This window comes from Armigeres subalbatus, chromosome 3 (genome assembly GCF_024139115.2).
Source record: "Armigeres subalbatus isolate Guangzhou_Male chromosome 3, GZ_Asu_2, whole genome shotgun sequence".
Classification (NCBI taxonomy): Eukaryota; Metazoa; Arthropoda; class Insecta; order Diptera; family Culicidae; genus Armigeres; species Armigeres subalbatus.
The window spans coordinates 185,434,935-185,459,739 of NC_085141.1; the positions used below are offsets into that span (position 1 = coordinate 185,434,935).

The 24,805-nt window shown below is 40.0% G+C and overlaps 1 protein-coding gene across 3 annotated transcripts in view; it reads right to left on the bottom strand.

Annotated features, from left to right (window-relative positions):
* Nucleotides 1-866: 866 nt before the first annotated feature.
* The window catches only part of LOC134226187 (neuroligin-4, Y-linked), a 94,130-nt gene continuing 70,191 nt past the window's right edge, over nucleotides 867-24,805 (bottom strand). For all 3 annotated transcript variants that reach the window (XM_062706790.1, XM_062706789.1, XM_062706788.1), the window contains 6 exons: nucleotides 5,883-6,035; nucleotides 5,328-5,805; nucleotides 4,873-5,040; nucleotides 4,606-4,795; nucleotides 3,270-3,418; nucleotides 867-3,210 (listed from right to left, as the gene is read on the bottom strand). In XM_062706790.1, the coding sequence (XP_062562774.1) occupies nucleotides 1,251-3,210; nucleotides 3,270-3,418; nucleotides 4,606-4,795; nucleotides 4,873-5,040; nucleotides 5,328-5,805; nucleotides 5,883-6,035 (3,098 nt within the window). In that variant the 3' untranslated portion in view covers nucleotides 867-1,250. The remainder of the gene's footprint in view (nucleotides 3,211-3,269; nucleotides 3,419-4,605; nucleotides 4,796-4,872; nucleotides 5,041-5,327; nucleotides 5,806-5,882; nucleotides 6,036-24,805) is intronic.

Below are 24,805 nucleotides of genomic sequence, written 5' to 3' on the forward strand. Positions count from 1 at the left end.
TAGCTGGTTCCTGGAGACTGGAGGATGAGCTGAAACAAAAAAAAAAACAAAAATTGCATGTGCGCAAATTTATTTGAAATTAATGAAGTTTGATACCCATATTGCCTGGTCCGGACTGATTCCATTTTTGGCCCCTATACTGGGTTCTTCAAGGACTTCCGGAACCGGTTACAAAGTGGCCAGTTGACTTGAAAAGAAAAAAAAGTGTCATATTCGCGGAGTCCTTTGAAATTCATGGAGTTTGATATATTGCCTGAATCAGGTTTCATTTTTCGGCACATCCCTTGGCGGTTTCATCCGTAATCAATCGGTTGGCCACAATCCGAACCTCCCGAAGCACTTTTCTGTTTTAATACAAGATGCCTGGTAGTAGTGACAATCATTTTGTGTAAAATTGAGGAAAATAATTCCGTTTCATACGACATATCTCATTCCCAAAAAAAGGCCAATTTAACCGCATTTGACCTAGTGACCCCCCTTCCGGGATAACTTCGACCACAGGGACATTTCCGATTCTAACAACATGTTCCCGGCATTTTGAATATCATCACTTGAGCCCATACTGCATGTAATCGCATAAATGTCCCATCTTTGCTGGGTTTCCTATTCATATGGGACAAATATGCGGATATAGGCAGTATACGGGTTAGAAGCATGGGTCACGCACTCTTGCTACTATATTTTGATTCACGGGTTCATGTTCTGTTCTTGTTGTATGGACCGACACATCTAGCGAGATTGTGATATCGACATGTACAGAGTCGATCGCATTTCAATGGTACTGGAAGAAAGTCAACAGATCGTCGACTGATAAGCAATAGCCACTTTCACAACACATGTAAAATAAATAATGGAAAACAATGACGTCTGTTAGTTATAAAATCTCATTACGAGTTAATTTATTTCTTCTTTAAATACACTTTCGTACGGTTTATGTGCGCATATGCTTGCGATGTCATGTTTACAACTTTATAAAAGTAATCATTTCGATTGTCGCTAGCCGATATCAAAACAAATCTATCCACCCACTGTTCGATTGCGCGCACCCTCTCCGCCCTCGACAGTTGTTTACAACTAAGTCATAAAGATAAAATAAATATTTGATCGGAATTATCGTGATGTGGAGACGTGGAAGGGGTTTCTTGTCGATAAATACGTAAATACTATGCAATGTGTGAAAAACTCCGGCCACGACGGGGTTGGTGCCTTGTGAGAGAGTATTGGCGGTTGTTTGTAGTGTCAAAGTATGATTACAGCATCTTAATTGTTCCGGTGCTGCCGGATGTGGTGTCAGTGGCTGACGAATCAGAGCTCAGCTCCCGTTGCATGGTGCTGCTGCCAGACCGACAAATGGGCAAACGTGGCGTAGAACCAAACTGGGGCGGTTGCTGCAGCTCTGCTTTGCTTTCCGTTCGGTTCAATTCTTTCGGCGGGGAGGACTTGAACGATGTTGGAGGTTTTATCATACTTGGCGGTTTTATGTAACTGTAATGACTTTCTGGTTTGTGTTCTATACAAATGATGTCGACTGCTGGCTCTTCGGTTGGCGTGGTCTGTTCAGATTCTACGGAATTTTGACGTGACATTGTCATGTAAGTGTTCTCGTGATGCTTGGGAAGCAATGGTCCCACGTGGAGTGTGTTCAATGTGATTGGAGGTTCTTCCTCAATTGGGGGCTCTTCAGCCATCACGGGAGGGGAGCTTAGGAAATTATTGCTGGCTCTATTTTTAGAAGAGCGACGCCCCAAGGTTGATGAAATTCGTGGAGGTGGAGCCGGAACGAGACGAGAACTATCTCTTCGTAAACTATGTGAATTGGCCAACAAGAAGGCTTGCGGTGGTAAAGATCTTCGCTTCATTGAAGCTGTAATACCTGCTACCCCATTCGGATAGTCTGGTAACACTTTGGGAAAATTTCTTCGTTGTATAACTTTGAGTGCTTCTTCAGGCGAAAGAGGGTCTTTCTCCTCACTTTTATCTCGAGAAGTGACATTTATGTCCCCGGGTTCGATAAAGCTAGTAATTTCTTCATTTTGATATGGATAATTGTTGTAAATTGGATTCGTGTCTGATTTCAAATATTTTTTCGGTTCGATTTTGTATTCACAATCGTTGTAGGAATATGATGATCCAGAACTGGAGCACTGTTGTCGTCTGTCGGAGTCACACGGTGAGCTTTGACTAACGCTTTCACTGTAATCATCTGGGGAGGCACATTCAAATGATTTGGCCTTCGTTATCTCGATTGGTTCTTGTCGCAGCACACTGTTGCTTCGAGCCTGTGGGGTGGCATCAATTGCCACACTCACCTTATGCGGTGAAGGGAGACTATCTTTATGGCAGGAACCACTTCCATCGCACTCAATTTGTTTCGTGCAAACCGTACCATAGTCTTGTGAGATCCAATCGCACACCTTCGCATGAGGGTCCAGTGTTTCGCCACTGAATTGCCTCGGTAAAGCGAAATTGTTCGCTTTCACCACAGGCTCATATGGGTTTGATTTTCGCATTATGTCTAAAATGTAGCTCTCCTCGGTGTCGTTTAGTTTTGATCGTTTTTCGTTCATCGATGCAGCGCTCTCCAGGATGTTGTCGTCAAATTTTCGTTTCACTTTTCTGTTTCCAACGTTGCGTTTGATGACGTAGCCAACGATGATGAAAACATTGAAAATTAGGAAAACTATTGCCACTGCTATGAGCAACGTCAGGGAGGCCTCAGTTTTCATCATTTCAGAGTTTTCCATTTCCTTTTCAACGTTTTCTGGTTTCGGTTTGTCTATTGCCGGAGCTTCAGCGGGAATTTCCGCAGAAGAGCCCATTCCCCCAACATGCGCATCCTTCATTCGATGAACCAGCGCTTTAAAAGAATCCTCCGTAGGTCTTTCAATATCCACTTTTATTGGAAACAGATTTATGTGACCGGTGACAAATTCTGGACTAGAGGTGGACAAACGTCGGTCTGGTGGGCTGATTAACTCCGAATACGGAGAATATGGTTTTGATGTCGTTATCCTTTTCAGTTCCTCCGGGAGCTTTTGATTCCAAAATTTCATATACTGTTGTCGATAATGACGACTCACAACTGGTGTCAATCCTAAATGTAGGAAGCTTTGATTCACGCTATTGAACTCAGGCCAATCAACGTCGAAATAGCGCCAATCCTCCGGGTTCATATTCAAAAACAAGTCCTTCCATGGAGCCTTAGGATTTCTGAAACCAGATGAAGTGTAAATATGTTTTGGAAACTAAATAAAGTCAACATTTCATACCCGGTTTGAGCAAAATTGGAAAAGTATTTCATAACAGCTTCAGAGAATAGCCGTTCCCTGGCATTATAGTGAGTTTGGAAAGGTCCAACCGGCCCAAGAGGAGCTCCGAAAATGTAGGCCAAATCCTCACCAACAACGCTTTGAGAAAGCTGTACAATAGAAAAAGTAGAGAGAATTTGATTATAAATTGTATTCTAATGCGCTTGCTCCATTACTTGACATGAATCTAACAAAATCAAAATATATTGGATGCTTTCCCAAAAAAATTGATCTGTTTAAATTATTTTGAGACACGAGAGTATTTCATACTCATCAAATAGAAGAGGGGAACCATTTTTGAATAAAAAATCAAACCAAAACCACACAAAATCCAATCCAAATGCAATCTGAATCCAATTCGAACGCAATCACAATCCAATCCAAAATCTAATCTAAATCCAATCCAAATTCAATCCAAATCCCAAACAAATCCAATCCAAATCCGAAATCAATCGAAATCCAATCCAAATCCAATCCAAATCCAATCCAAATCCAATCCAAATCCAATCCAAATCCAATCCCAATCCAATCCAAATCCAATCCAAATCCAATCCAAATCCAATTCAAATGCAATCCAAATCCAAACTAAATCCAATCCAAATCCAATCCAAATCCAATCCAAATCCAATCCAAATCCAATCCCAATCCAATCCAAATCCAATCCAAATCCAATCCAAATCCAATCCAAACCAATCCAAACCAATCCAAATCCAATCCAAATCCAATCCAAATCCAATCCAAATCCAATCCAAACCAAAACCAATCCAAATCCAATCCAAATCCAATCCAAATCCAATCCAAATCCAATTCAAATCCAATCCAAATCCAATCCAAATCCAATCCAAATCCAATCCAAATCCAATCCAAATCCAATCCAAATCCAATCCCAATTAAAATCCAATTTCAATTAAATCTAAATTCAATGTAAATATAAACCGAATCAAAAATCAATTACATCCAATTTATATTTAAATCCTACCCAAATTTAATCTAAATCCAAGTCCAAACCAAATGCAATATAAATCCTGTAATACTCATTCTAGAAATTAATTATTTTTTCTATTTCTCTACGTTTCATTTCTGATCTTTGCGTGAGACTGAATTCTTTTAAAAATTAGCTTGTTTGATTGTTTGATCAAATCGTGAGGAAAGATTTAATCTTTTTCAACTATCCATAAGTTGTCACAAGACTTAGTTCGCTTAGCAACGAAGTTTCAAACAAGAGACATAATTGTGGAATTCATATCAGGACAGCTGTGGCTACAAATCGACGGGATTCAATGCCCCTTCTTCTTACCCGTCCATACTCGCCGGCCTCGCTGTTGTGCCCGAAAACGTACATGTAGCATTTGGGATTAACTTTTGCGAGATAGAGTCCCGTCTGGAGCATCGGGGCGGCAACGCGGGCATCAGATAAAATGTCCAACAGAGTGTCACGGTGGATGTCCGCCAGCGATTTGTTCGGATCAGTAAGGATCCCGGTGTACCTGCGGATGAAGCGGAATGATAACGGCCCGACTGGTGATTAAATTTATTGCAAAATGGTGCCCGTGGACAAACTTACTCATTAAGCGTTGCGGCGAGGGCCAGGTCGGGCCGGATTTCGAAGCGGTTTTGCATGTAGAACCGCAGCAGATTGTCGCGTTCGTTTTCCAGCAGCCCGTATGTCAGGGCGACCGCGTTCAGGATGTTGTACGACTCCAGCTCGGTCATGCCGTAAAGTAGGTCGTACCTGTTGTGAGATATGGTCAAGTTATGATGCTGGGATTTTTAGGTAGGGTGGGCCCTAATTGCATTTGTGTTACTAAATTCAGCAGTATTTTAAATTATGCGTATACATAATATTTGGACATGTTCGCATATAATACCACACCAGCACTAATTTATCAATCCAAACTTCAATAAATTTGGTGGCCTAGTACACCAAATTTGGAGGCCTCGAATAACACAATACATATTTGGGAGACACCCTATCGAACAAACCCCAAAAAGCACGCAAACATAAATCATTGAAATTACCCACTAAATATGTCGCTGTACTGTCCCATCACCTTATGCGGCGTGTTTGGAATCACCAATCCATCCACGATCGGTCCGAATCGGGTGGAGAACTGTGGCGAAGCTATTTTCACATTCAAAATCTCACTGTAGCGCTTCCGCCGTAGACAGGCTGCAACTTCATCGTTGTCACCGTTTAGCGGACAATTGAGTCCTTGCAGCACCTGCATGGTCGACTGCAGGGGGTGCTGCGTTAAAGCCCAGTCCGAGAGGGCCGACCCGGACAGCAGAACTGCGCGGTGAAACAGACCCTTGGCAACAGGTGAAACCATCAGGAAGTTTACACACGCAGCCCCCGTCCCGTGCCCCATCACCGTCACCAGCTTGTTGTCACCGCCGAAAGCGCCGATATTTTCCTTTATCCATTGCAGGGCGGCTATCTGATCCAGCAGCCCGAAATTGCTGGTGGTATGCTCGCTAATGCCGGGCTTCATGAAACCTGTTCAAACATTCACAATAATAGAAAGAACGCAATCAATTTAGCATTCAGTTTTCAACTGATAAAATAACATTTACCAAGAATCCCGAGTCGAAAATTGAGCGTTACCACGATAACTCTGCCATAGCTGGCAAGGATTGATCCATCATACGGATTGCCACTGTTCCATTCATAGGACTCACCATGTATGTACACAATTACCGGATATTTCGCTTGCGGTCCAATTCCATCTGAAACCAGGGAAACAGATTAATTATGCTGGCATCGGCGGGGATGATTGAAATGACTTTTCAAATTGAGGCAATGTTCTGTGCAGAAAACGTTAGCAGAATTGTAATTATTGATGTCATTACATTATGAATCAGACGAATAACAAATGCAATCTATTTCCGAATATTTTCAGCAGGAAAATTGTGTCACGAACATAAGGCTTGTTCGCGACAAAAAATGGACACTCCCATACATGTATAACTTTTGAAATACCTCATTAACGAGGGAAATTTTTCGTATAGTGATGAGCGTATGTCTTTTTTTTGTAAATAAATATTATTTTTATAAGAGTAACAAATACTCCGTGGATAATGGCGCCAAAGGAAGACCAGGTTCGAAAAGCAATTGTGTGCGTTCGCAATTAAAATCTGGGTCTCTCAATCAGGAAACTGGATAAAAATGTTTTGTTTTTTTTGTAGGCACTGTTAAAAGCGTTTTGAAACCATTTGTTGTTTGTCAGAAAAGCTAAAATTTCACCAATTTTCTTACATACCTACATCGAATCATCGACAAGGAATGAAGTAATTCAGAGTTAAAACTTATCAGATTGAACTGACTACAACGTCTTTTGAACATTAAATTTATGTGTCCAGATTTTATCGCAAACAGCCTTAGTTATGCGTGTGGCATGAATGCATACATGTAATAACAGAATACGAACATTATTTTTGAAATACATAATATTTAAGCGGTACCGTAGTTCGGCGGAAAATTGGTCACATTGAGAAAAGCTTCGTAAAAACCATTTGATCGATCTAAATTTGTTTGTAATAAATTGATAATAACCTAGTAAGAAGCAATTTTTCTAAACGTCTAAAGTAAATCGCGTTGGAATCCAGCTCCAAAACTGCATCATGTTGTTAGAAGCAAGTGGCAGGCAATAGTTAAATGCATATTTGCTCAGTTGCAGCATGCACAAAAAAGGTGTCTTCCAGATGTGCTTTTCTTATGTAATAGACTGGCCCAGGAAACAAAAAGTTGTCTAATTCCACGGGGCATCCCCCAGGATTGTGTCTTTGGGTGAGAAAATCAATCTTTGAAAATTTCAGCTCAATGGCTTGTTGCATAAGCTGGCGCATTTGATTTGAAGTTTGTATGGGGATTTCATCCAAAATATATGTATAGGAAAATATACCTCCGTCACTCATTCGATCTGGAGATTGGTTCTGATTGCTCGATTGACCTCAGAATTGCAAAAACGACAGTTGGTATATACAGAACTATTTCACAGAACATTGTATGATGATTAAATGAACTGGTCGGGTTTCTGCCAAATTTATTTATTTATTTATTTATTTTGTTCCAGGTCAACAGACTCAATTAGTCCCAATGACCGTATTACTTAATATTATTAATAACAAATTCAACTATGACACATAGAGCTTTTTTTAGAAACGGTACAATTAAGAATTCAATATTAACAAAAATAAACCGGAAACTACATTAAATGTGAATACAATCTAAGAACGAATGCACGAAATGAAAAATATAAACGTTGATAATAAGTTCTTAGAATTTAACATTAATACAACAAACGACACCGAGCATACATTTTGGTAACAATCATTTTAAGGCTCCCAGTATAACGACTCGCGTTGAATGAATTCTCTATAGAACAGTCCAGTTGGCCACGTTGATTCCTCTAGCGCTTTCTTTTTATAGCACTGATCGACACCGACTTTGAAAGAAATGTAGCGTAGGTCTTCGTGATTACTCCAGAGTGGGACTATTTTGGTAACGTCCGGTGGATCAACAAGATTGAGCGAATTAGATACCATCGTTTTCATTGCATCAACAGATACGTGTTTAGCCACTTTTGTGAAGAAAATCCAAAACTTGCCTGTCGCATTCATAGACGTAGTTCGATTATTGCTTCCTACCAGTAATTGTGACGTATTAGTTCGGTTGTTCTTCACTGTATGATTTCGTTCCACAGCATTATCGGTTTCTAACGGCGTGGATGAAGATCGTGGATGTATACTTCTGGGACTCGCAATTTGACTAGTGGTTATTAATGACTTGAATTCGGATAAGCTCTGTTTCATTTCTGCGACATCGGACTGTAACAAGTGAATCGTAGATTCTAAACTGCTTTCCACTTGCTTGTCATTCTCTTTGCTGGATTCGCTGTCTTGATTATTTGAAGCATTAGAGCGTTTGCGGAAAGACCACAAGCATTGATCACACAGCCATAATAAATTATCGTTTTCTGTGCAACGGCGAAGGTCATACACATTCAACTTGGTGCAGCTAAGGTGGTATTCGGTCTCACAACACCCATCACAAATCACTCCTAGTGCCAACAGATAATAACCCATTTTTCTGTCCAAGCTTTTGTTCAGAACAGCGGTTCTCAAACTTTTTCTTGAGAGGTACCCCTTCAAAATTTTACATTCATTGATGTACCCCCCTTTTTTAGCTTTGAATGAAAATAAGCATGACTCATGGCTCTCCAAAAAATTGTGTGAAATTTTGTTATTCCGAGCTACTTTCAAACTCGAATTTAGTTTATAGGGTGGGTGTACCAATAATCGCCATACATAAGAACAACTATTTAGAAAAAAAATAAGTAAAAGGTATGTGGGTGGACTTTATATATCAAGAGGAAGGCTTTACATCCTGCTCCTTAGAACAGCTGTGAAAACCACAATAAAATTTGTTATAATCATCAAAATTTATTAATCCATAATAGGAACGCATGCACCAGTTGTGGCACTATTCTTAATTTTGGTTTCTTATTTGGCAAATTCCATTGTTTTCTTATGGGATTGGCCAAATAGGGACCACTAGTGCGACTGGTGCAAAGGACGTCAAAAATTAAGCATAATCAATTTTTACAATTATGCTTTGTTGTTTTGGAGGAGATCAAAGGTTTTATCGTATCATATGAATATGATTTATTGATATGAACTTGGTTTGCGGTGATTTGGCCATTTTGACATACAAAGCACTAGTGCGACAACTGGTGATATGGCCACGACTGGTACATCTAGCCTAAATCCACCTTCCTATAGGACTTTGAAGACTTTTGGATGCTTCGAGTCTCATGGAAGTAAAACTCTTAAAAGGCGCATTCCAAGCTTCTTGAGCCTCTTAAAGCTTCCGAACCTCTTAAAACTGGGCATCAGCATTTTGAAATGACATTTCTTAGCAGGCTTCTTAGAAGAAGAATTTCGAGTCTCTCTAAGAAAAGCTTTCGAGCCTCTTGAAAATAGGCTTCTGATCCCCTTGAAAGCTGGCTTCCGAGCCTCTTGAAAGGAGGCTTCCGAACATCGCAAAAGGAGGGTTCACAGTATTTTGAAAGGGTGCTTCTGAGCCATTTGAAAGCAGGCTTCCAATAAGAATTCCGAGGCTTTTGAAAGGAATCTTTTGAGTCTCTTCAAAGAAGATTCCCGAGTTGCTTAAAAGGAAGCTTCCGAGCATCTTGGAAGGAGGCTTCCGAGCCTCTTGAAAGGAGGCTTCCGAGCCCTTTTGGAAGGAACCTCTTGACAGGAAGTGTTGGTAGAATCATACTCAAATCTCAATTATTGAGGCTTCATGCACGATTCATGCACTTGCTTACGATTCGGTAGGGAGAGCATTGCGGTTGAGTCTGTCGGACAAAATCGCATCGCTTCGTTCACTCGCCGGAAAATGATTTCCCTCTAAAAAGCGTCAAAACGCAATCGAAGCGTGTAGTTTGTTTACATATCTATTGGCCTTCGTTTTAAGCGAAAAAAGTTAGTTCACTGCATCAACAAAGAAGAACACGAAAAAATCATGCTATGGTGCAAATCGCGATTTGAATCATGAGCGATATTCTGGGCCATGATTCTGATGGAATTTGACTCACGCATGATTTAAATTCCCAATGAGATAATCAAATTTGAGATTGTACCACTCTTGACAGGAGGCTTCCGAGCCTCTTGACAGAAGGTTTCACAACTTATTGAAGGAAGGCTTCCAAGCCTCTTGAAACAATGTTTCTGTTCCTCTCAAAAGGAATTCTACGATCTGCTTAGAAGAATACTTTCAAGCCTATTGTAACGAAGCTACTGAGCCTTTCGGAAAAAAGCCTTCATACCTCTCAAATGGAGGCTTTCGAACCCTTAGATTCTAGATTTAAATTAATTGACGTTTTGCTTTTTTGAAATTTTGTCCTACCGTCTTGCATATTATATACAATACCATATTTTGAAATCAATTGGAACAATTGACATTTGTCCTGCCAGAAACGCGATGTGGTGGCTAGGAGGTAATTGTGGCAACCATTTTGGTTTCTTTAGCAAAACGGCATGGAGCTTTTTCCAAAAGCAGATGATATTTGAATCATTTGTTTGAGAAACTGCATAAGTCCATTTTACACAATTTCAAGAAAACAACAAAAAACTGTTTTTGAACAAATTGGCACCGATTCTTTCGATTTCTTCGATACAGATCAATAGTTTTTGGCAAAACTCAACACCCTGGGACACTTCTGGTGCAAAAACTGTAAGCAGTACCCCACAATTGCTCTTCAAAGTGCGTGGACATAAGTTGTTTCTCAAACAAACAAAAAAAAAATCATACACTCCTGAACAAAAATTTTTTTTTCGTGTTTTTTGCCAGAATACGTATTTTTGGACGAGGATTCAGAATATATAAAAATCTCATTTTGGCCAAAAATGTTACATATGCAGTTTCTCAAACAAACGGTTCATTTGTTTTAACCCTTCCTGTCAATATACCCGCGGACTACGATAATTCAAATTGTTTGCTTGAAATTGCCGATGTACCCAGTATACCATTAATTGCTAGACCGTTGATGTAATTACATTACCTTAATGAGTCGTTTGTGGTTAATCATTTCAAGGTTAATGGCATGAGGCGTGAGACGTATGTGCAATGAGGTTGGTAATGCGATTGAAAATGATAATTTACTCGAAAATTATGATCAGGATAGCCGACAATATCGTTATTTAAGGTTGTTAACGTAAACCAACGATAACCGGCGTTTCGTTTAATCGTTGACGTTAGTTCCAACGTTCAACGCAAACTTCGATGTTTCGCTAAAGTCCCTGAATAAAGGTTACCCCAAACATGCCCGAAACGACAATAGCGACACGATTCTATCGCTTGGCGACTGCGATTCTAACGACGTTGGTATGGTACATAGAACATTGCCTGCAGCGACCCAACGATAGAATCGCGGCGACTAGTTGTTGCCATCGCGGTGATAAAACCGCTTAGGTCTGGGAGAGCCTTAACGCTAACGATAGCAAAGCTCGTTAATTAACGTTTTCAGTTAATTCTCTCATCGATCAAAAAACATAGTGAGCTAGCCTTACAATATTTACATAATTTTCAAAATTACAATCCGGTACTGGTGAGGGAACTTTTTTTTGCAATGTCGATATCGGCAGTATCACTCCCATACCACAAGCACCTTCTTAGTAATAATGTATAAGATTGGACGGAATTTTACATCACGAGATTTTCACTTGCATATCGAACTTTTTTTTTCATCTTTATTAAGGAGGCTTTCAGCCCTTGGCTGGCTCACCTCCGGGTTTATCGAACTGTTGGATATGACAAGGCTTACGACGATGCATCGCTCCTTGAAAAAATCAACGATGTAATCCAAGATGAATACACCACTAGGTTTGCCAATCTTCCAAATTCACGATTCAGTCACAGTGAGTGAGACGTCTGTTTGTCTGTGATTCAGCCATCTTGGATTATAGTATGGAAGAGCCAGCGAGTTTGTATTTGTTTTGCACTAATTTGCAATGTTTCACCCCCGTCTTCTTGTCTTCCATAAACTTGGTAAATTCGAGCACCTAGTAGTGCATGTAAGGTAATCAACGTTGGCATTGATGATTTTTTTAACCATTTTTATTAGCTAATTATCTAATTCAATATGCATTCATCTATTAAACTAATTGTTCCATTTTCTCTTAACACTATCCTTATTTGCAATGATACATTTTTAGTCATTATTGATTGCCTCTGGCAGTTAGGATTTTTCATCTGGTTGAATGGAAGAAGAATGGCCATTTAACCGAATACCGATAAGCCGAATGCCATTTGACCTAAAGTTGTATGGCCAAAAGGTTATTATTTTCCCGACGACTGAAACACGCACTGCACTTACTTGCTCGATGGCTACTGCAAACTCGCTTACTGGAGAAACACGACTCGGTTATTTGGCCGAAAAGCCATTTGGCCGAAAAAGTCATTTGGCGAACAGGTCATTTGGACGAATTGGTCATTTGGCCAAACAGGTATGTCTGCCGAGTAGGTCGTTCTGCTGAATGTGTCATTTGACGTCTCCTATCTCACTTCTCACTGTGAAAAGTGAGTAATGGGAGTTAGATGTGATGAATGAGAAGAGAGGAGTCTCCCTTCTCACTTTACGCAGTGAGAAGTGATAAGTAAGAAATGAGGGATGATAAATGAGAAGTGAGACGTCTCAATTCTCACTCCTCATCTTATCGGTCTCACTATGAAAAGTGAGTAGTGCGAAATGAACAGTGAGACGTCCAACTTCTCACTTCGCACTACGCTGTGTAAAAATAAATCCGCGTAAAAATTCCGAGCTGTTTCGAAAATTAGTGTAAAAAAATCCATGTAAAAAACGAATCGTGTGTACTTGGAAAAGTAATGGGCCGAAAACAGTGGATACGTTTGCGTGCGTTTTGACAGTTTTCCCATGGAAAAACTGTCAAAACGCACACAAACGTACCCATTGTGTTTGACCCATGAGTAACTAAAATTATTGAAAGAGCATTCCTGGAGGAAGAATTCTCTCGAGTTTTAATTTTTGAACAAGTTTTCATGTAGCAGATACAATTAATCACAAATCGTATCGGATATCCCTTAGTCCTAAAACTCCACAACAAATGAATGCATAAATTGAACTGAATTAACTTCAGTTTAATTTGTACGAAAAATTATAACAAGTCAGTCAAAAAGCCGCTTGGTGCGGATTGGATGAACCCCAACCATATGCAGTATATGAGTGATTGGCTAGTCCCATATAGCTTTTGAGCAGCAAATTAATTCCGAAAAATTTAATTTCGGATAAATTTTACTGCATATCAAAAATGTATTAAATCATCGTTACCCCTCAACAGAACTTTGTTTGCATCATTAAGTCGGTTTATTTGGTTTTGATCGATACGTCTAAATGACTCTCGTTGACTCTAGACCTGTGCGCCGATTGAAATTTTATCGGTGGCGGCGTGATAGATTATTTTCAGCCAGCGGGTTACTTTTATGCATAAAAAGTCTGCAGATTACTTTTTTTTATTACTTTCCCACATACGTTATTCCAGGAATTCCTCTGAAAGTTCCTCCAGAAATTGCTCCGGAAATTCCTCCAGGAATTCCTACAGGAATTCCTCCGGGAGTTCCTCCAGGAATTCCTCCGGGAATTCCTCCAGGAATTCCTCCGGAAGTTCCTTCAGGAATTCCTCCGGAAGTTCCTCCAGAAATTCCTCCGCAAGAGCTCTCGGGAAGTTTTTTTGATAAGTATACAAAAAATATCATCATCACCCAGGGCTTTCATATTTTTTTTAATTTTCTTGTAATAGATTTCACTTCTTCCAAATTAGTTAGTTAGTTATCTTGATTGAGAATGTATTTGAAGCTCCGTGCAAGTTGTTTTGGCCTTTTCGCCATTTGTCAATAAAATTTTATATCTCTCTTAAGCGCTGGAATTGGCTTTTGAGGCATTTTAAGAAATTTCGTTAATTTCCAAAAGGGTTTCGGAATGGGATCCATTTTTGAGACATTATTCTCAAAGCTGGTATTTCTCAGAATAGCGAAACGTTTTTTTTAATTTCTTCACACAAAATAACTTTCAACGCGGGATGGCGAGTGTGGGGTCCTCCTCAGCATAGCGGTAAGATGCGCGGCTGGGTTCGATTCCCGGTGCCGGTCTGGGCAATTTTCGGATTGGAAATCGTCTCGACTTCCCTGGGCATAAAAGTATCATCGTGTTAGCCTCATGATATACGAATGCAAAAATGGTAACTTGGCTTAGAAACCTCGCGGTTTATAATTGTGGAAGTGTTGAATGAACAGTAAGCTGCGAGACGGCAATGTTGCAGTGGGGATATAATGCCAATCGCGAGTTCTTTGGTATTGCCTTCGCCTCACATTTTTAAGACGGATCAGTAGCTGAAGATAATAATCGTCAATAATAATGCAGTTGAATTTAATTTCATATTTAGAAATTGCAATACCTCTGGCTTCGACGACTAAATTTGACAGAGATACGAGAGCATTATCAATATCACTTTTGGTATCAAAACAAATATAAATATATTATATAAATCTCATTTTGCGAGTGAATTTCCCAACTGCTCGGTACAACACTCCTGGAATATTCCTTTAGTTCCTATCGAACGGTTCTGCTGGAAAGCATTCTGCAGTATGTTTTGAGAAGGGTTGAGGAAAAAAATCAGCTTCTGAAACTTCATATCATATTCAGCCGTTGGATGCCAGATAAGGGGTGATTCAAATATGACGTTGACTACTTTTTGAGATTTCTAGACCCCTTTCCTCCTCTATCGCGCTTTTTTTGAATACCTAGTATATATGCTGTCACGAAATTTTAGACCCCCCCGCTGAAACCAGTGATGTCATTTTTAAACGCCTAGGGACTAAGCTGCAGCAATAACGAACATTTGTCCCACCCAGAACCTTGTAATTGAAGGAGTAAAAATTTTCAATGGAATTTGGAATTCTCGATTGCTGTAGCGAACTTACACGATAATTCCGTTACAAGTGCGAGACTTCGTAGAAGTCTCCAAACCGAGTGAAATGGCCATTTTAATTGCCCAACGGATACCACCGACTCCAATTAGTTATTACCGGTGAAACAGAGGACTCAGATCAAACATCGTATAATAACGAATAGGGACTCTATTTGGTTCGCTGTTTACATAGGGAGTAGTATTATGAACAACTGTGATTGCCAATGTTTGGAAAACGCTTTGAAGTAGGTCAGTCGCATGAAAAATAGCACAATCAATCGAGCGCAAAAAAATCAGCGTCCCATCGAAGCTTGCCAGAGGGACGCAAGTAGTCGGTGCTTCATTGGAAGCACAGCTATATTACAAGTGCTGTGGAAACCCTTTCTTATTTTCTGTGATCAGGTGAAGCGAGCCGGCGAAATAGAAAATTAATTACACTCGAGTGCTATTGGAATAATATGAACATAAATTCCAATTTCAAAATAAGAGCCGAAGCGCCAACTAACGTCGTCAAGCGAAGCGAGACCAAAGTTACTTCCACACTGAAGTCATCGACGTCGCTTTGTGCGTCGCCAGGCTGTTGGAGCGGATGGATGCTCGGCTCGGAGGACAGCGAAAATAATTCTTTTCCCCGGCTGGATGGATGCAACAGGGTGGGATTAGTGAGTGAGGTGGCGTTAGTTTACGATGGGGGATTGTGCAAGCGTGCCAAAAACTGTTGATGGCGTCGTAACTTCAATAATTTTTTACTGCGTCCGACGATTGGTAGCGATGTTTTGGTGGGCAGACCGACGACAGTTGAATCAATTATAGTTTCGATCAGTTCGTGCAAAACAAACATTAGATGCCCCAAAACTGACATGTTTTCAAGGCCTGTGATGCGTCCCGAGATATGAAGTTTATTTTAAAATCTAATTCATCTATGAATCTATACAGTCGGTCAAAACCTTCACGACAAATAAAAGATTGGAAGGTTCGTCCAAAACACGCTGCTAGAAGGCATTTGATGCATAATGGCGTAAGCCCACCCATAGCGGCCAGATGACATATTCGACTGGAGGGCATATTTTATTGCATATGATTGCCGGAAAATTTCCAGATTGCATATCGCGGAAATTTCTTCGAAACTCCGGGATTTCTTCGGGAAATTCTTCAAAAATGTTGCGAATGCTTCAGCAAGTTCAGTAAAATTTCCTTCTTCGGACTTTGTTGACAAATTCTTCGAAATATTTTCTCGGAAATTTATTGAGAAATTCCTATGACAATTCCCCGGGATATCCTCGACAAATTCTTCGAAAATCTCTCAATTTATTTTCTCCGGAACATCCTTGGAAGACTGTACAGAATTTCCTTTGGCAATCCTGTGCAATCTTCTTAGAAAATTCTTCGGAATTTCCTCAGAAAATTTTTCAATGTTCACTTAGTAAATTTATCTACACAGGATTTTGTTTTTACACGATTTTTTTTCGCTCGTATTTTTGATCGTGTGACTTCAATTTGCCACCAAACTCTTCGCAACATGTTTCAAAAAATCCAAAATAAATCAAACAAAAATCACATGATAATTAATATACGTTAAACATTTAGGATAAGTGGAAAATTGAAAAAATGTAAATCGTGTAAAAACAGAATCCAGTGTATTTTGGAATATTCGTACGAAAAATTTCCACGGCCAATTTTTCGAAATTCTAGTGGAATTCTTCGGAAGTTAACCAGAGCGAGAAATTTCAGATAGTGGTTCAATGTTTATTCAGCCTTTCCACCGTTATTAATGGTATTATACAATAAAGCCAGAAATCGGCCATTTTGTGAACCACGTGCTTTTCCAATATTGTTTTAAAGAGCACGAGATGAAAGAACCATAACGCGTATGGGACTGAAATAATGGTAGATAGTTTACAGACCTAAATCGTGTTGCTAACTAGACTTGGTGATTCCTCTAGGGCAGCGGTTCTCAACCTTTTTCTTGAGAGGCACCCCTTTGTGTTTTTGTGTTCATTGAGGTACCCCCTATTTTAATAAGCGTAACTCATAAGTTTTTCTTGAAAGGGTACTTTTGAACCTATTGCAACGAGACATTTGAGCATCTTGAAATGACGTTTCTGAAACTTTCGAAAGTAGGCTTCCAAGCCTCTTCAAAGAAGAATTCCGAGCCACCTAGGAAGTTTCCGAGCCACTTAAAAGGAGGCTTCCAAGCCTTTTGAAAGTGGGCTTCCGAGATTCTAGAAAGGAGGCTTCCAACCCTCTTGAAAAGGAGGCTTCCAAACCTCCTGAAACTGGGCTTTCGAACCTTTTGAAAAGAGGCTTCCGAGCCACTCGTGGACGTTGACTAAAAGCATTCGTAGCCCCGCCAACGGAGGTTTCTGATCCTCTAGAAAGAGGGCTTCCAAGTCTTATGAAAGGAGTCTTTCAAACCTCTTGAAATGAGGCTTTGGGTATCTTGAAATGATGTCTCTGAGCCTTTTGAAAGTAGGCTTCCAAGCTTCTCGAAGGAAGAATTCCGAGTCCCTCGAAAGGAAGTTTCCGAGTCTTTTGAAAAGGGCTTCCAACTTTCTTGAAAGGGAGCATTTTAAAAGAAGGCTTCCGAACCACATGAAAGGGGGAATTCCGAGCCGCTCGAAAGGAGGTTTCCAAGCCTCTTAAAAGGGGGATTGGAAGGAGGCTTTCAAACCACTTCGACTTAGAATAAGGCTAAGACTTCCAATTGTTTTTTTTTACAAAAAGCCTTCATGCCTCAAGGCTTCTGAACCTTCAAATTCATATTCTCAACATATTTCATAATTTTGTTTCGATCGAGTAGATTGCTTTTGAAGATTTTTTTGATCTCTTGTCACACACACTGTGTTGGTGGTGAACATGATTCGATATGTTTTGATCTTCAGTAGCCTTGCGAGTTTTGGGTCTCCAGTAGCCTCGCGAGTAAAGGCGTAGGATTGCCAATCCAGAGATGGCGAGTTGGGGGGAAATGCTTATCTAATCTTCCGGTCAATGTCATCATATAGTGCATATACTCCTGTATATATACGATTGTGATGCATCACCAGTGCTACGATGTGCACATATTACCTGGCAATCTAACTGCATTGATTGTCTGCCTTTTCAGAATTCCCAATAAAATTCCGTTGAAATATCACAAATGATGGTAATTGTTTGTGGAAAGGGAAAGAAAAGTGCAGTGGGTACTGGCCAAGTTCCCCCTGGCGGTGCTAAAATGATAAGCGGGAACAATGCCTAATTTTATTTAAATCTTTTAGTATCATTAGTGATTAGCACACGTTATTGTTTTATGTGGGGGGCAAGCATGGAACATATTTTTCAACGCGGGTGTCAGGCGGCTAACCCATGCTCGACCAAAATAGTAAAATTTAGCTAGAATATTTTAATTTTGTTTGATTGTTTGCTATTGAATTTTATATCAGAAATCGCGAAAATACTTGAAATAAAACTTTGTAAAATGTTTAGTATAATTATCTTTAAAAGGCATGGTTTGATTTTTGTATTCGATGAACCTAGAAGAATCGTTTTGCTCACTGAGCAGAAAGTACAAATTTTGTAAATTTAGATTTGGTCAACGGATATTTGTTGATAGATTGAGGTTAAGAAATCGTCTGTAAATTATTTAAAGAATAAACTGTAAATAAAATTGATATTAGCACACTTATTCGACAGCCGGCTGGCAAGAGTTTAAATAAAAACAGGTAAACATCATAGTCTCTGGGTCGAATTGCCAGCTTGAGGCAAACCTCCATGACCTACCTTACCCTACCAAACCACCAACTCCGTAGAACTTATGAGGGCGTCGCCAAGTCGGGGGCCTCTCGTTAAGTAAGTTCTACATCAACATTTCCTTTCCTATCCCTAGTTACGGTAAAGATGGGCGTGGCCGGGAGTAGTAATCCTCATGCTTATGCCATTTTTATCTTAGATTGGAATCAAGGGTAACTCCCCACCTTGATTTCCGATAGCAATCTGGATAAGGATTCCATAAGAAACATGAGTATCACTAGTGTCCAATCTACGAAGTATACCGTAACAACGCTAACGCTAATGCTAAGGATTGCCAATCCAGAGATGGCGAGTTCGATTCTCGGTCCGGTCTATGATGTTTTCGGGTTGGAAACATTCTCGACACCCTGGCCATAGTGTATCCATTGTACTTGCCACACAAGATACATACTCATGTAATGGCGGGCATAGATAAGCTTTAAACTAATAACTGAGGAAATGCTAATAGAATACATTAAAGTCTAAAAGCCGGCCAAGTTCCAAGAAATGTATTATTATCAAAAATAAATTCTGGAGCTCTCATTATTTTGCCTTATAACTGTTTGGAAGTAGATTTTTCTGCCGCGTGCTTAATGTTGAAATATATTATAAAAGTAAGAAACTTTCCGATTTATTTTTCATATATGTAACTTTGTGTTTCCTTTGTTTTTATTAGAATGAGTTACAAAAATAATTCAAGGATGCCGCATACTTTATCTCCATGTTGATGCATACAATTAAAGTTTTCCTAACTTTCGATAGATTTTTTTAGAAGTCTGAGAAGACAACAACCAATCAATTTTAGCCACCTCAAATTTTTGTCCGATTAACTTAAATTATATGAAAAGCATATCTCATCATACGAAAGCGATTATGAGCTGACGCGCTGATCGCAGATGTTTTTCGAAATCATGAGTACGTCTAATAAAAATGAAAGCTTTAAAATAAAAAAAATCATGAGAGTTGTGTACAAGACAAGATCGCCCGGCGTAAACTATGTAAAACAGTTTGGTGAAATGAAGAATCTAGTGCCAGTGTTAGAATACATATTTGCAGCACCTCCCTACGATGCGCGCTCGTAATTCTTCTACGAACGGCAACTTTTTGACGAAGTACTTTGAACAAATTCGTCTCGCCTCAATCTTCCTATGTATAGAATGGTGGCTTTGAGAAGAACAATTCCCAATAACACATATTTCAAATCACTAATGACCACACGACTCACGCCATGGGCTGGAATAGCAAAACCTAGTGAGAATCTTTAAAAAAAATCACTTAATAGCCACTGAAGCCATCCATGCATATACATGTTTGTAGCATCTCCCTCCGACGCGCGCTCGTGATTCTGCTACTGACGGCAGGCAACTTCATGACGTCGCCAAGCTGTTAATTTGCACTTTGAATCAAATTCGCCTCGCCTCTATCTTCTTTGCTATAGAATGGAGGCCCTGAGAAGAACCGTTTACTTTTGTATTTGGAATAAAATTTACTCAACAACTCCGCCGATGCTGGGACCGCTCTCCGCGACATTTCAAATAAAATACCACGCGCGTAGTGGAAAGCAGTTGTCTTATAATCAATAAAAACGACCCATTGGTCCAGCCTCTTTGTTGACCGGTATGGGTGCAAATATTGCGTAACCGTAAAACTCACCGAAGGGGCGTGGCTACAGGTTTAACATTATTGAGTACAAGAAAGCAGCTCTTCCGCGCGCGCGTGCCATTTCATTCGAGATGTCACGAAAAGCAGATTTTGGTCCCACCATCGGCATCCGCGGAGCTCCTACCGGAAATTTTATTCTCACCGATGGTGTGGTTCGTGCGGTCGTTCGCGATCAGAATAAATTTTCTTCTCTGAAGTACTAACGATTGGCTATCATCAGAGAAAGTAGCTCTCAAGTCACAACTTGAAGCGAGATGAATTTTGATCAAAGTAAAACTTACTTGCTTGGTCATCATCACAGATGGGTAGCAGAATCACGAGCGCGCGTCAGAGAAAAACGCTGCCGAAAACTATTCGCGTGGATAGCAGTAGTAGTCAAGTAAAATTTCCCCTCAAGATTATAATTTTAGTAGGTAAACTGCTACTTGTTTCAGGTTTTATTTCCATCCATACGAATACATTTTTGTAGCTTCTCCTTGTAACGCGCGCTCGGACCAGCACTAATGGTATGCCTCCGCTTGCAATGCCAAATAATTATGCTTTGTTCTATGAAGAAAGTTCGTCTAATATAAACTTTCTCAATTACTCCTCAGTCACTGAAGCATTGTTCACAATTAAGTCCACAGCAAGAAGAGTGGTTAAGTGCTAGACAAACATCATATAACCGAACTCAGAATCACGCTAGAAAATTTCACTGAATTTTTTTCCATTTCCTAGCGGTTGCACTTTAGAAAAAATATTTCAACTTAACCTTCCTCCCAAACAAAAAAGAAAAAGAACAGATTCATTTCCACTTATGTGCCTCACCAACAGCAACTACTGGACTGCGGGACCGCCATCCGCTGATTGACTCTACGCACGCTGTTGATTGCCAAATTCAAAGATGATGTTTGGAACACTGATGTAAAGATGTATTGCTGTTGCCACGACCGCCACCACAACCGAACGAAAAATTTTCATCCGCATCACCACAACAGCCGTTGTCGCTGGGACCGCTTCTGAACATCCTGGTCCGCTCTCCGTGAAATCCACAATGAAAATGACGCGCGCACGCGAAACACGGGGCCTTCTATGCACAGGGAAAAAGAAACAGTACGTCAAAAGGCCCGTACCTTACTGCAATCTGATGTCCGTGTTGGGGATGTATGAACGGGATTGATTATTTCTGATTTTTTCACCGGGTTTGGAAAGACATAACAATTTTAATATTTCAACGTTGATAATAAATAGTGTCAATAGAATTAGCAAATTGCTGGCAGGGATGTCATTCTCCCCGGTGATTTTCGGTGTACGGTGCATGCAGAACCGTGCACCGTGCGGTGTCAAAAAATCACCGGGGAGATCGAGCTGAACACCGCGGTGTTTCGGTGTAGAATACACCACGGTGAGCCGCACCGTGCACCGCGGTGCACCAGTAATTTCGAAAGTACAGTTGAGTCTCCTATCAAACGTGCTTTAGATCTATAATAAGTTCCCCGGAATGATAAATTATTACAAAATTATGGAGCCACCCAACACAAATATAATTATATCATTGTATAGGCAGTAACTGGCGGAAGAACTCGAAAATCGATGTCCGACGCCATTTTGAAATCGAAAATCGACCGAAATTCAAGATGGTGGCCATATGGACCAATTATTTAACCTGTAAACATGCAATATGGGTATCTATTGATCGGTCTTGATGAGTAGAACTCAAAAATCAATGTTTTACACCATTTTGAAAAACAAGATGGCGGCCATATAGACCAATTAATTATCCTGCAACCATACAATATGGGTGTCTATGGATGAAGTAGAACTCGAAAATCGATGTCCGACGCCCCTTTGAAATCCAAAATGGTAGACCGAAATTCAAGATGGCGGCCATTTGGACAAATTTTTTGACCTGAAGCCATGCGATATGGGTGTCTATCGATCAGACTTGATGGGAAGAACTCGAAAATCGATGTCCGACGCCATTTTGACATCCAAGATGGTGAACCAAAATTCAAGATGACGGCCATATGGACCAATTATTAGACCTGTAAAAATGCAATATGGGTATCTATCGATCAGTCTTGATGAGTAGAACCCGAAAATCTATGTCTGACGCCATTTTGAAATCTAATATAGTGGATCTAAAAGCAAAATGGCAGCCATATGGACCAATTTTTTGACTTGAAACCATGCAATATGGGTATCTGTCGATCGGGCTTGATGAGTAAAACTCGAAAATCAATGTTCGACGCCATTTTGAAATCCAAGATGATGGCCATATGGACCAATTCATTATCCTGAAACCATGCAATACGGGTGTCTATCGATCAGGCTTGATGAATAGAACCCGAAAATCGATGTTCGACGCCATTTTGAAATCCAAAATGGCGGACCGAAATTCAAGATGGCGGCCATGTGGACAAATTATTTGATCTGAAACCATGCGATATCGGTGTCTATCGATCAGACTTGATGAGAAGAACTTGAAAATCGATGCACGACGCCATTTTGAAATTAAAGATGGACCGAAATTCAAGATGGCGGCCATATGGACCAATTATTTGACCTGTAAAAATGCGATATGGGTATCTATCGATCGGTCTTGATGAGTAGAACTCGAAAATCTATGTCTGACGCCATTTTGAAATCTAATATGGCGGACCGAAATTCAAGATGGCGGCCATATGGACAAATTATTTGACCTGAAACCATGCAATATGGGTGACTTTAGATCGGGCTTGATAAGAAGAACTCGAAAATCGATGCCCGAAGCCATTTTGAAATCCAAATCAAATTCGGCCGATCGACATTCTTGATCGGGCATATATTCGGCTAAATGAAATTTTCAGCGAGATGGATTTGGCCTGCTGGTTTGTTCGGTCAGTGACATATTCGGCCAAATGGCCCTTCCCGTCTTTTGACCAAGTCATTAGGCAAAAAGCCATTTTTTCGAATGCCACTTGGCCTTATAACACGTTAAGCCGAAAGCCATTTAGCCAAATTTCATTTGACTGAATTGAACGTTAGTATAAAACGGTTATTGGGTCGAAAATGGTTTGACCGAAAATGTAATTTGGCCGAAAGCAACATACAGGCGAAAGGGATATTCGACCGAACTGGTAATTCGGGCGAATAATTTTTTTTTCACCAACAGGTCATTTGGATGAAAATGTCGTTTGGCCAAATACGTCGTTAGGCCGAATAGATCTTTCGACCGTGAATGGTCCTGTTATAAGCAGAGCTGGAATTTCCTCACACACTGTGCACAATGAGGAGATTTTACTGCACACCACAAAGAGTGACGTTGATACTCATCGTGTAAGAAAGCCAACATGATGAGTGAGGACGAGGAAGAAGAGTGAGAGAATCATTCCGGTGAGTATTGGGCCAACACAAAATTGTGCCACTTAGTGCAATATTTTTGGAAGCGATATTGTTTTTGATGTTGCTCGAAAATTGCATTGAAGAACAAACATATTTCGCCTTAAAAAATCAATCTCTACATCTCACGTCGTCTCACTTAGAGAGGCGCGAGCTTTTAATGAAGTTTGGCGCTCCATGCAAAAAGTATAACATATATGGAAGGGGAATTGGAAATGTTTATGTTTTGCATGGCGTAAAGAATGTATATTTTCTAAAAATAGTTTCCATAGAATTGTGCAAAATGGTGTGTTGCCATAACATTTTTTTTAAACTTTTTCTATAGCCGTGAACATCATTCTGCAGGTTATAGGCAACGAAATAACTGCATCTAAGGTGAGAGCCAAATAATGAGAGTGGATCAGTTTTTCGACGGCAAATAAACAACAACCCGTTATCAGAGCAGGAGTTTTTTGGGCATAATGCTAACATCAAGAAATATAGCACTGAAATGGAAATAATGGATCAATGTTTTCTGTTTTTGTTCCGATAGTTTTCAACACACTCTCTCCGGTTTTTATGAGGAGTGCGAAAAACACACACATTTCGACTACTCTGAGGAGTATGCCAGCCTTGGTTATAAGACGAGTTCAGTACTATTCCTTTGAACTTCGAGTCGAGTCACGAGACACTGAAGATGGCTTAACAGTTGAAGTAGGTCGAAATACGTATCCGTAAAAATTACAACGTAACAGAATTGTATTAAATAGTACCAAACTGGTTTTATTTCAAGTGAAAACATTCCACTAAAGGAACTTAATAATTTTCCCAAAATTATTGTTTGGAAGGAATGATTATTCGACAAAAAAAAACATTTGGCTTGAAAATGTATTTACTGAAAAACAACTACTTTTGCCAAACATAATTTTCTGACAAATTACCGATTCGGCTAAACTACATTTTTTTGGCAAAATGACCAATCCACCCGAACGACAATTTATGCCTTATATCCATTCCCGCCAAATGGTCCTTTCTGTCAAACGACGATTTTGGACAAAGGGCATTTTCGGTCAGTTGAGAAATTTGGCCGACCGATTTTTTTAGCTAAAGGAACTGTTCAATTGTTTTTGCAAATTAACTTTAGGCTATATGAGCATCAGCCAAATGGTATATCCAGTCAAACGACATATTTGGCCAAACAACTTTCGGACTTGTGGCATTCGACCAAATTGCTTTCTACCAAA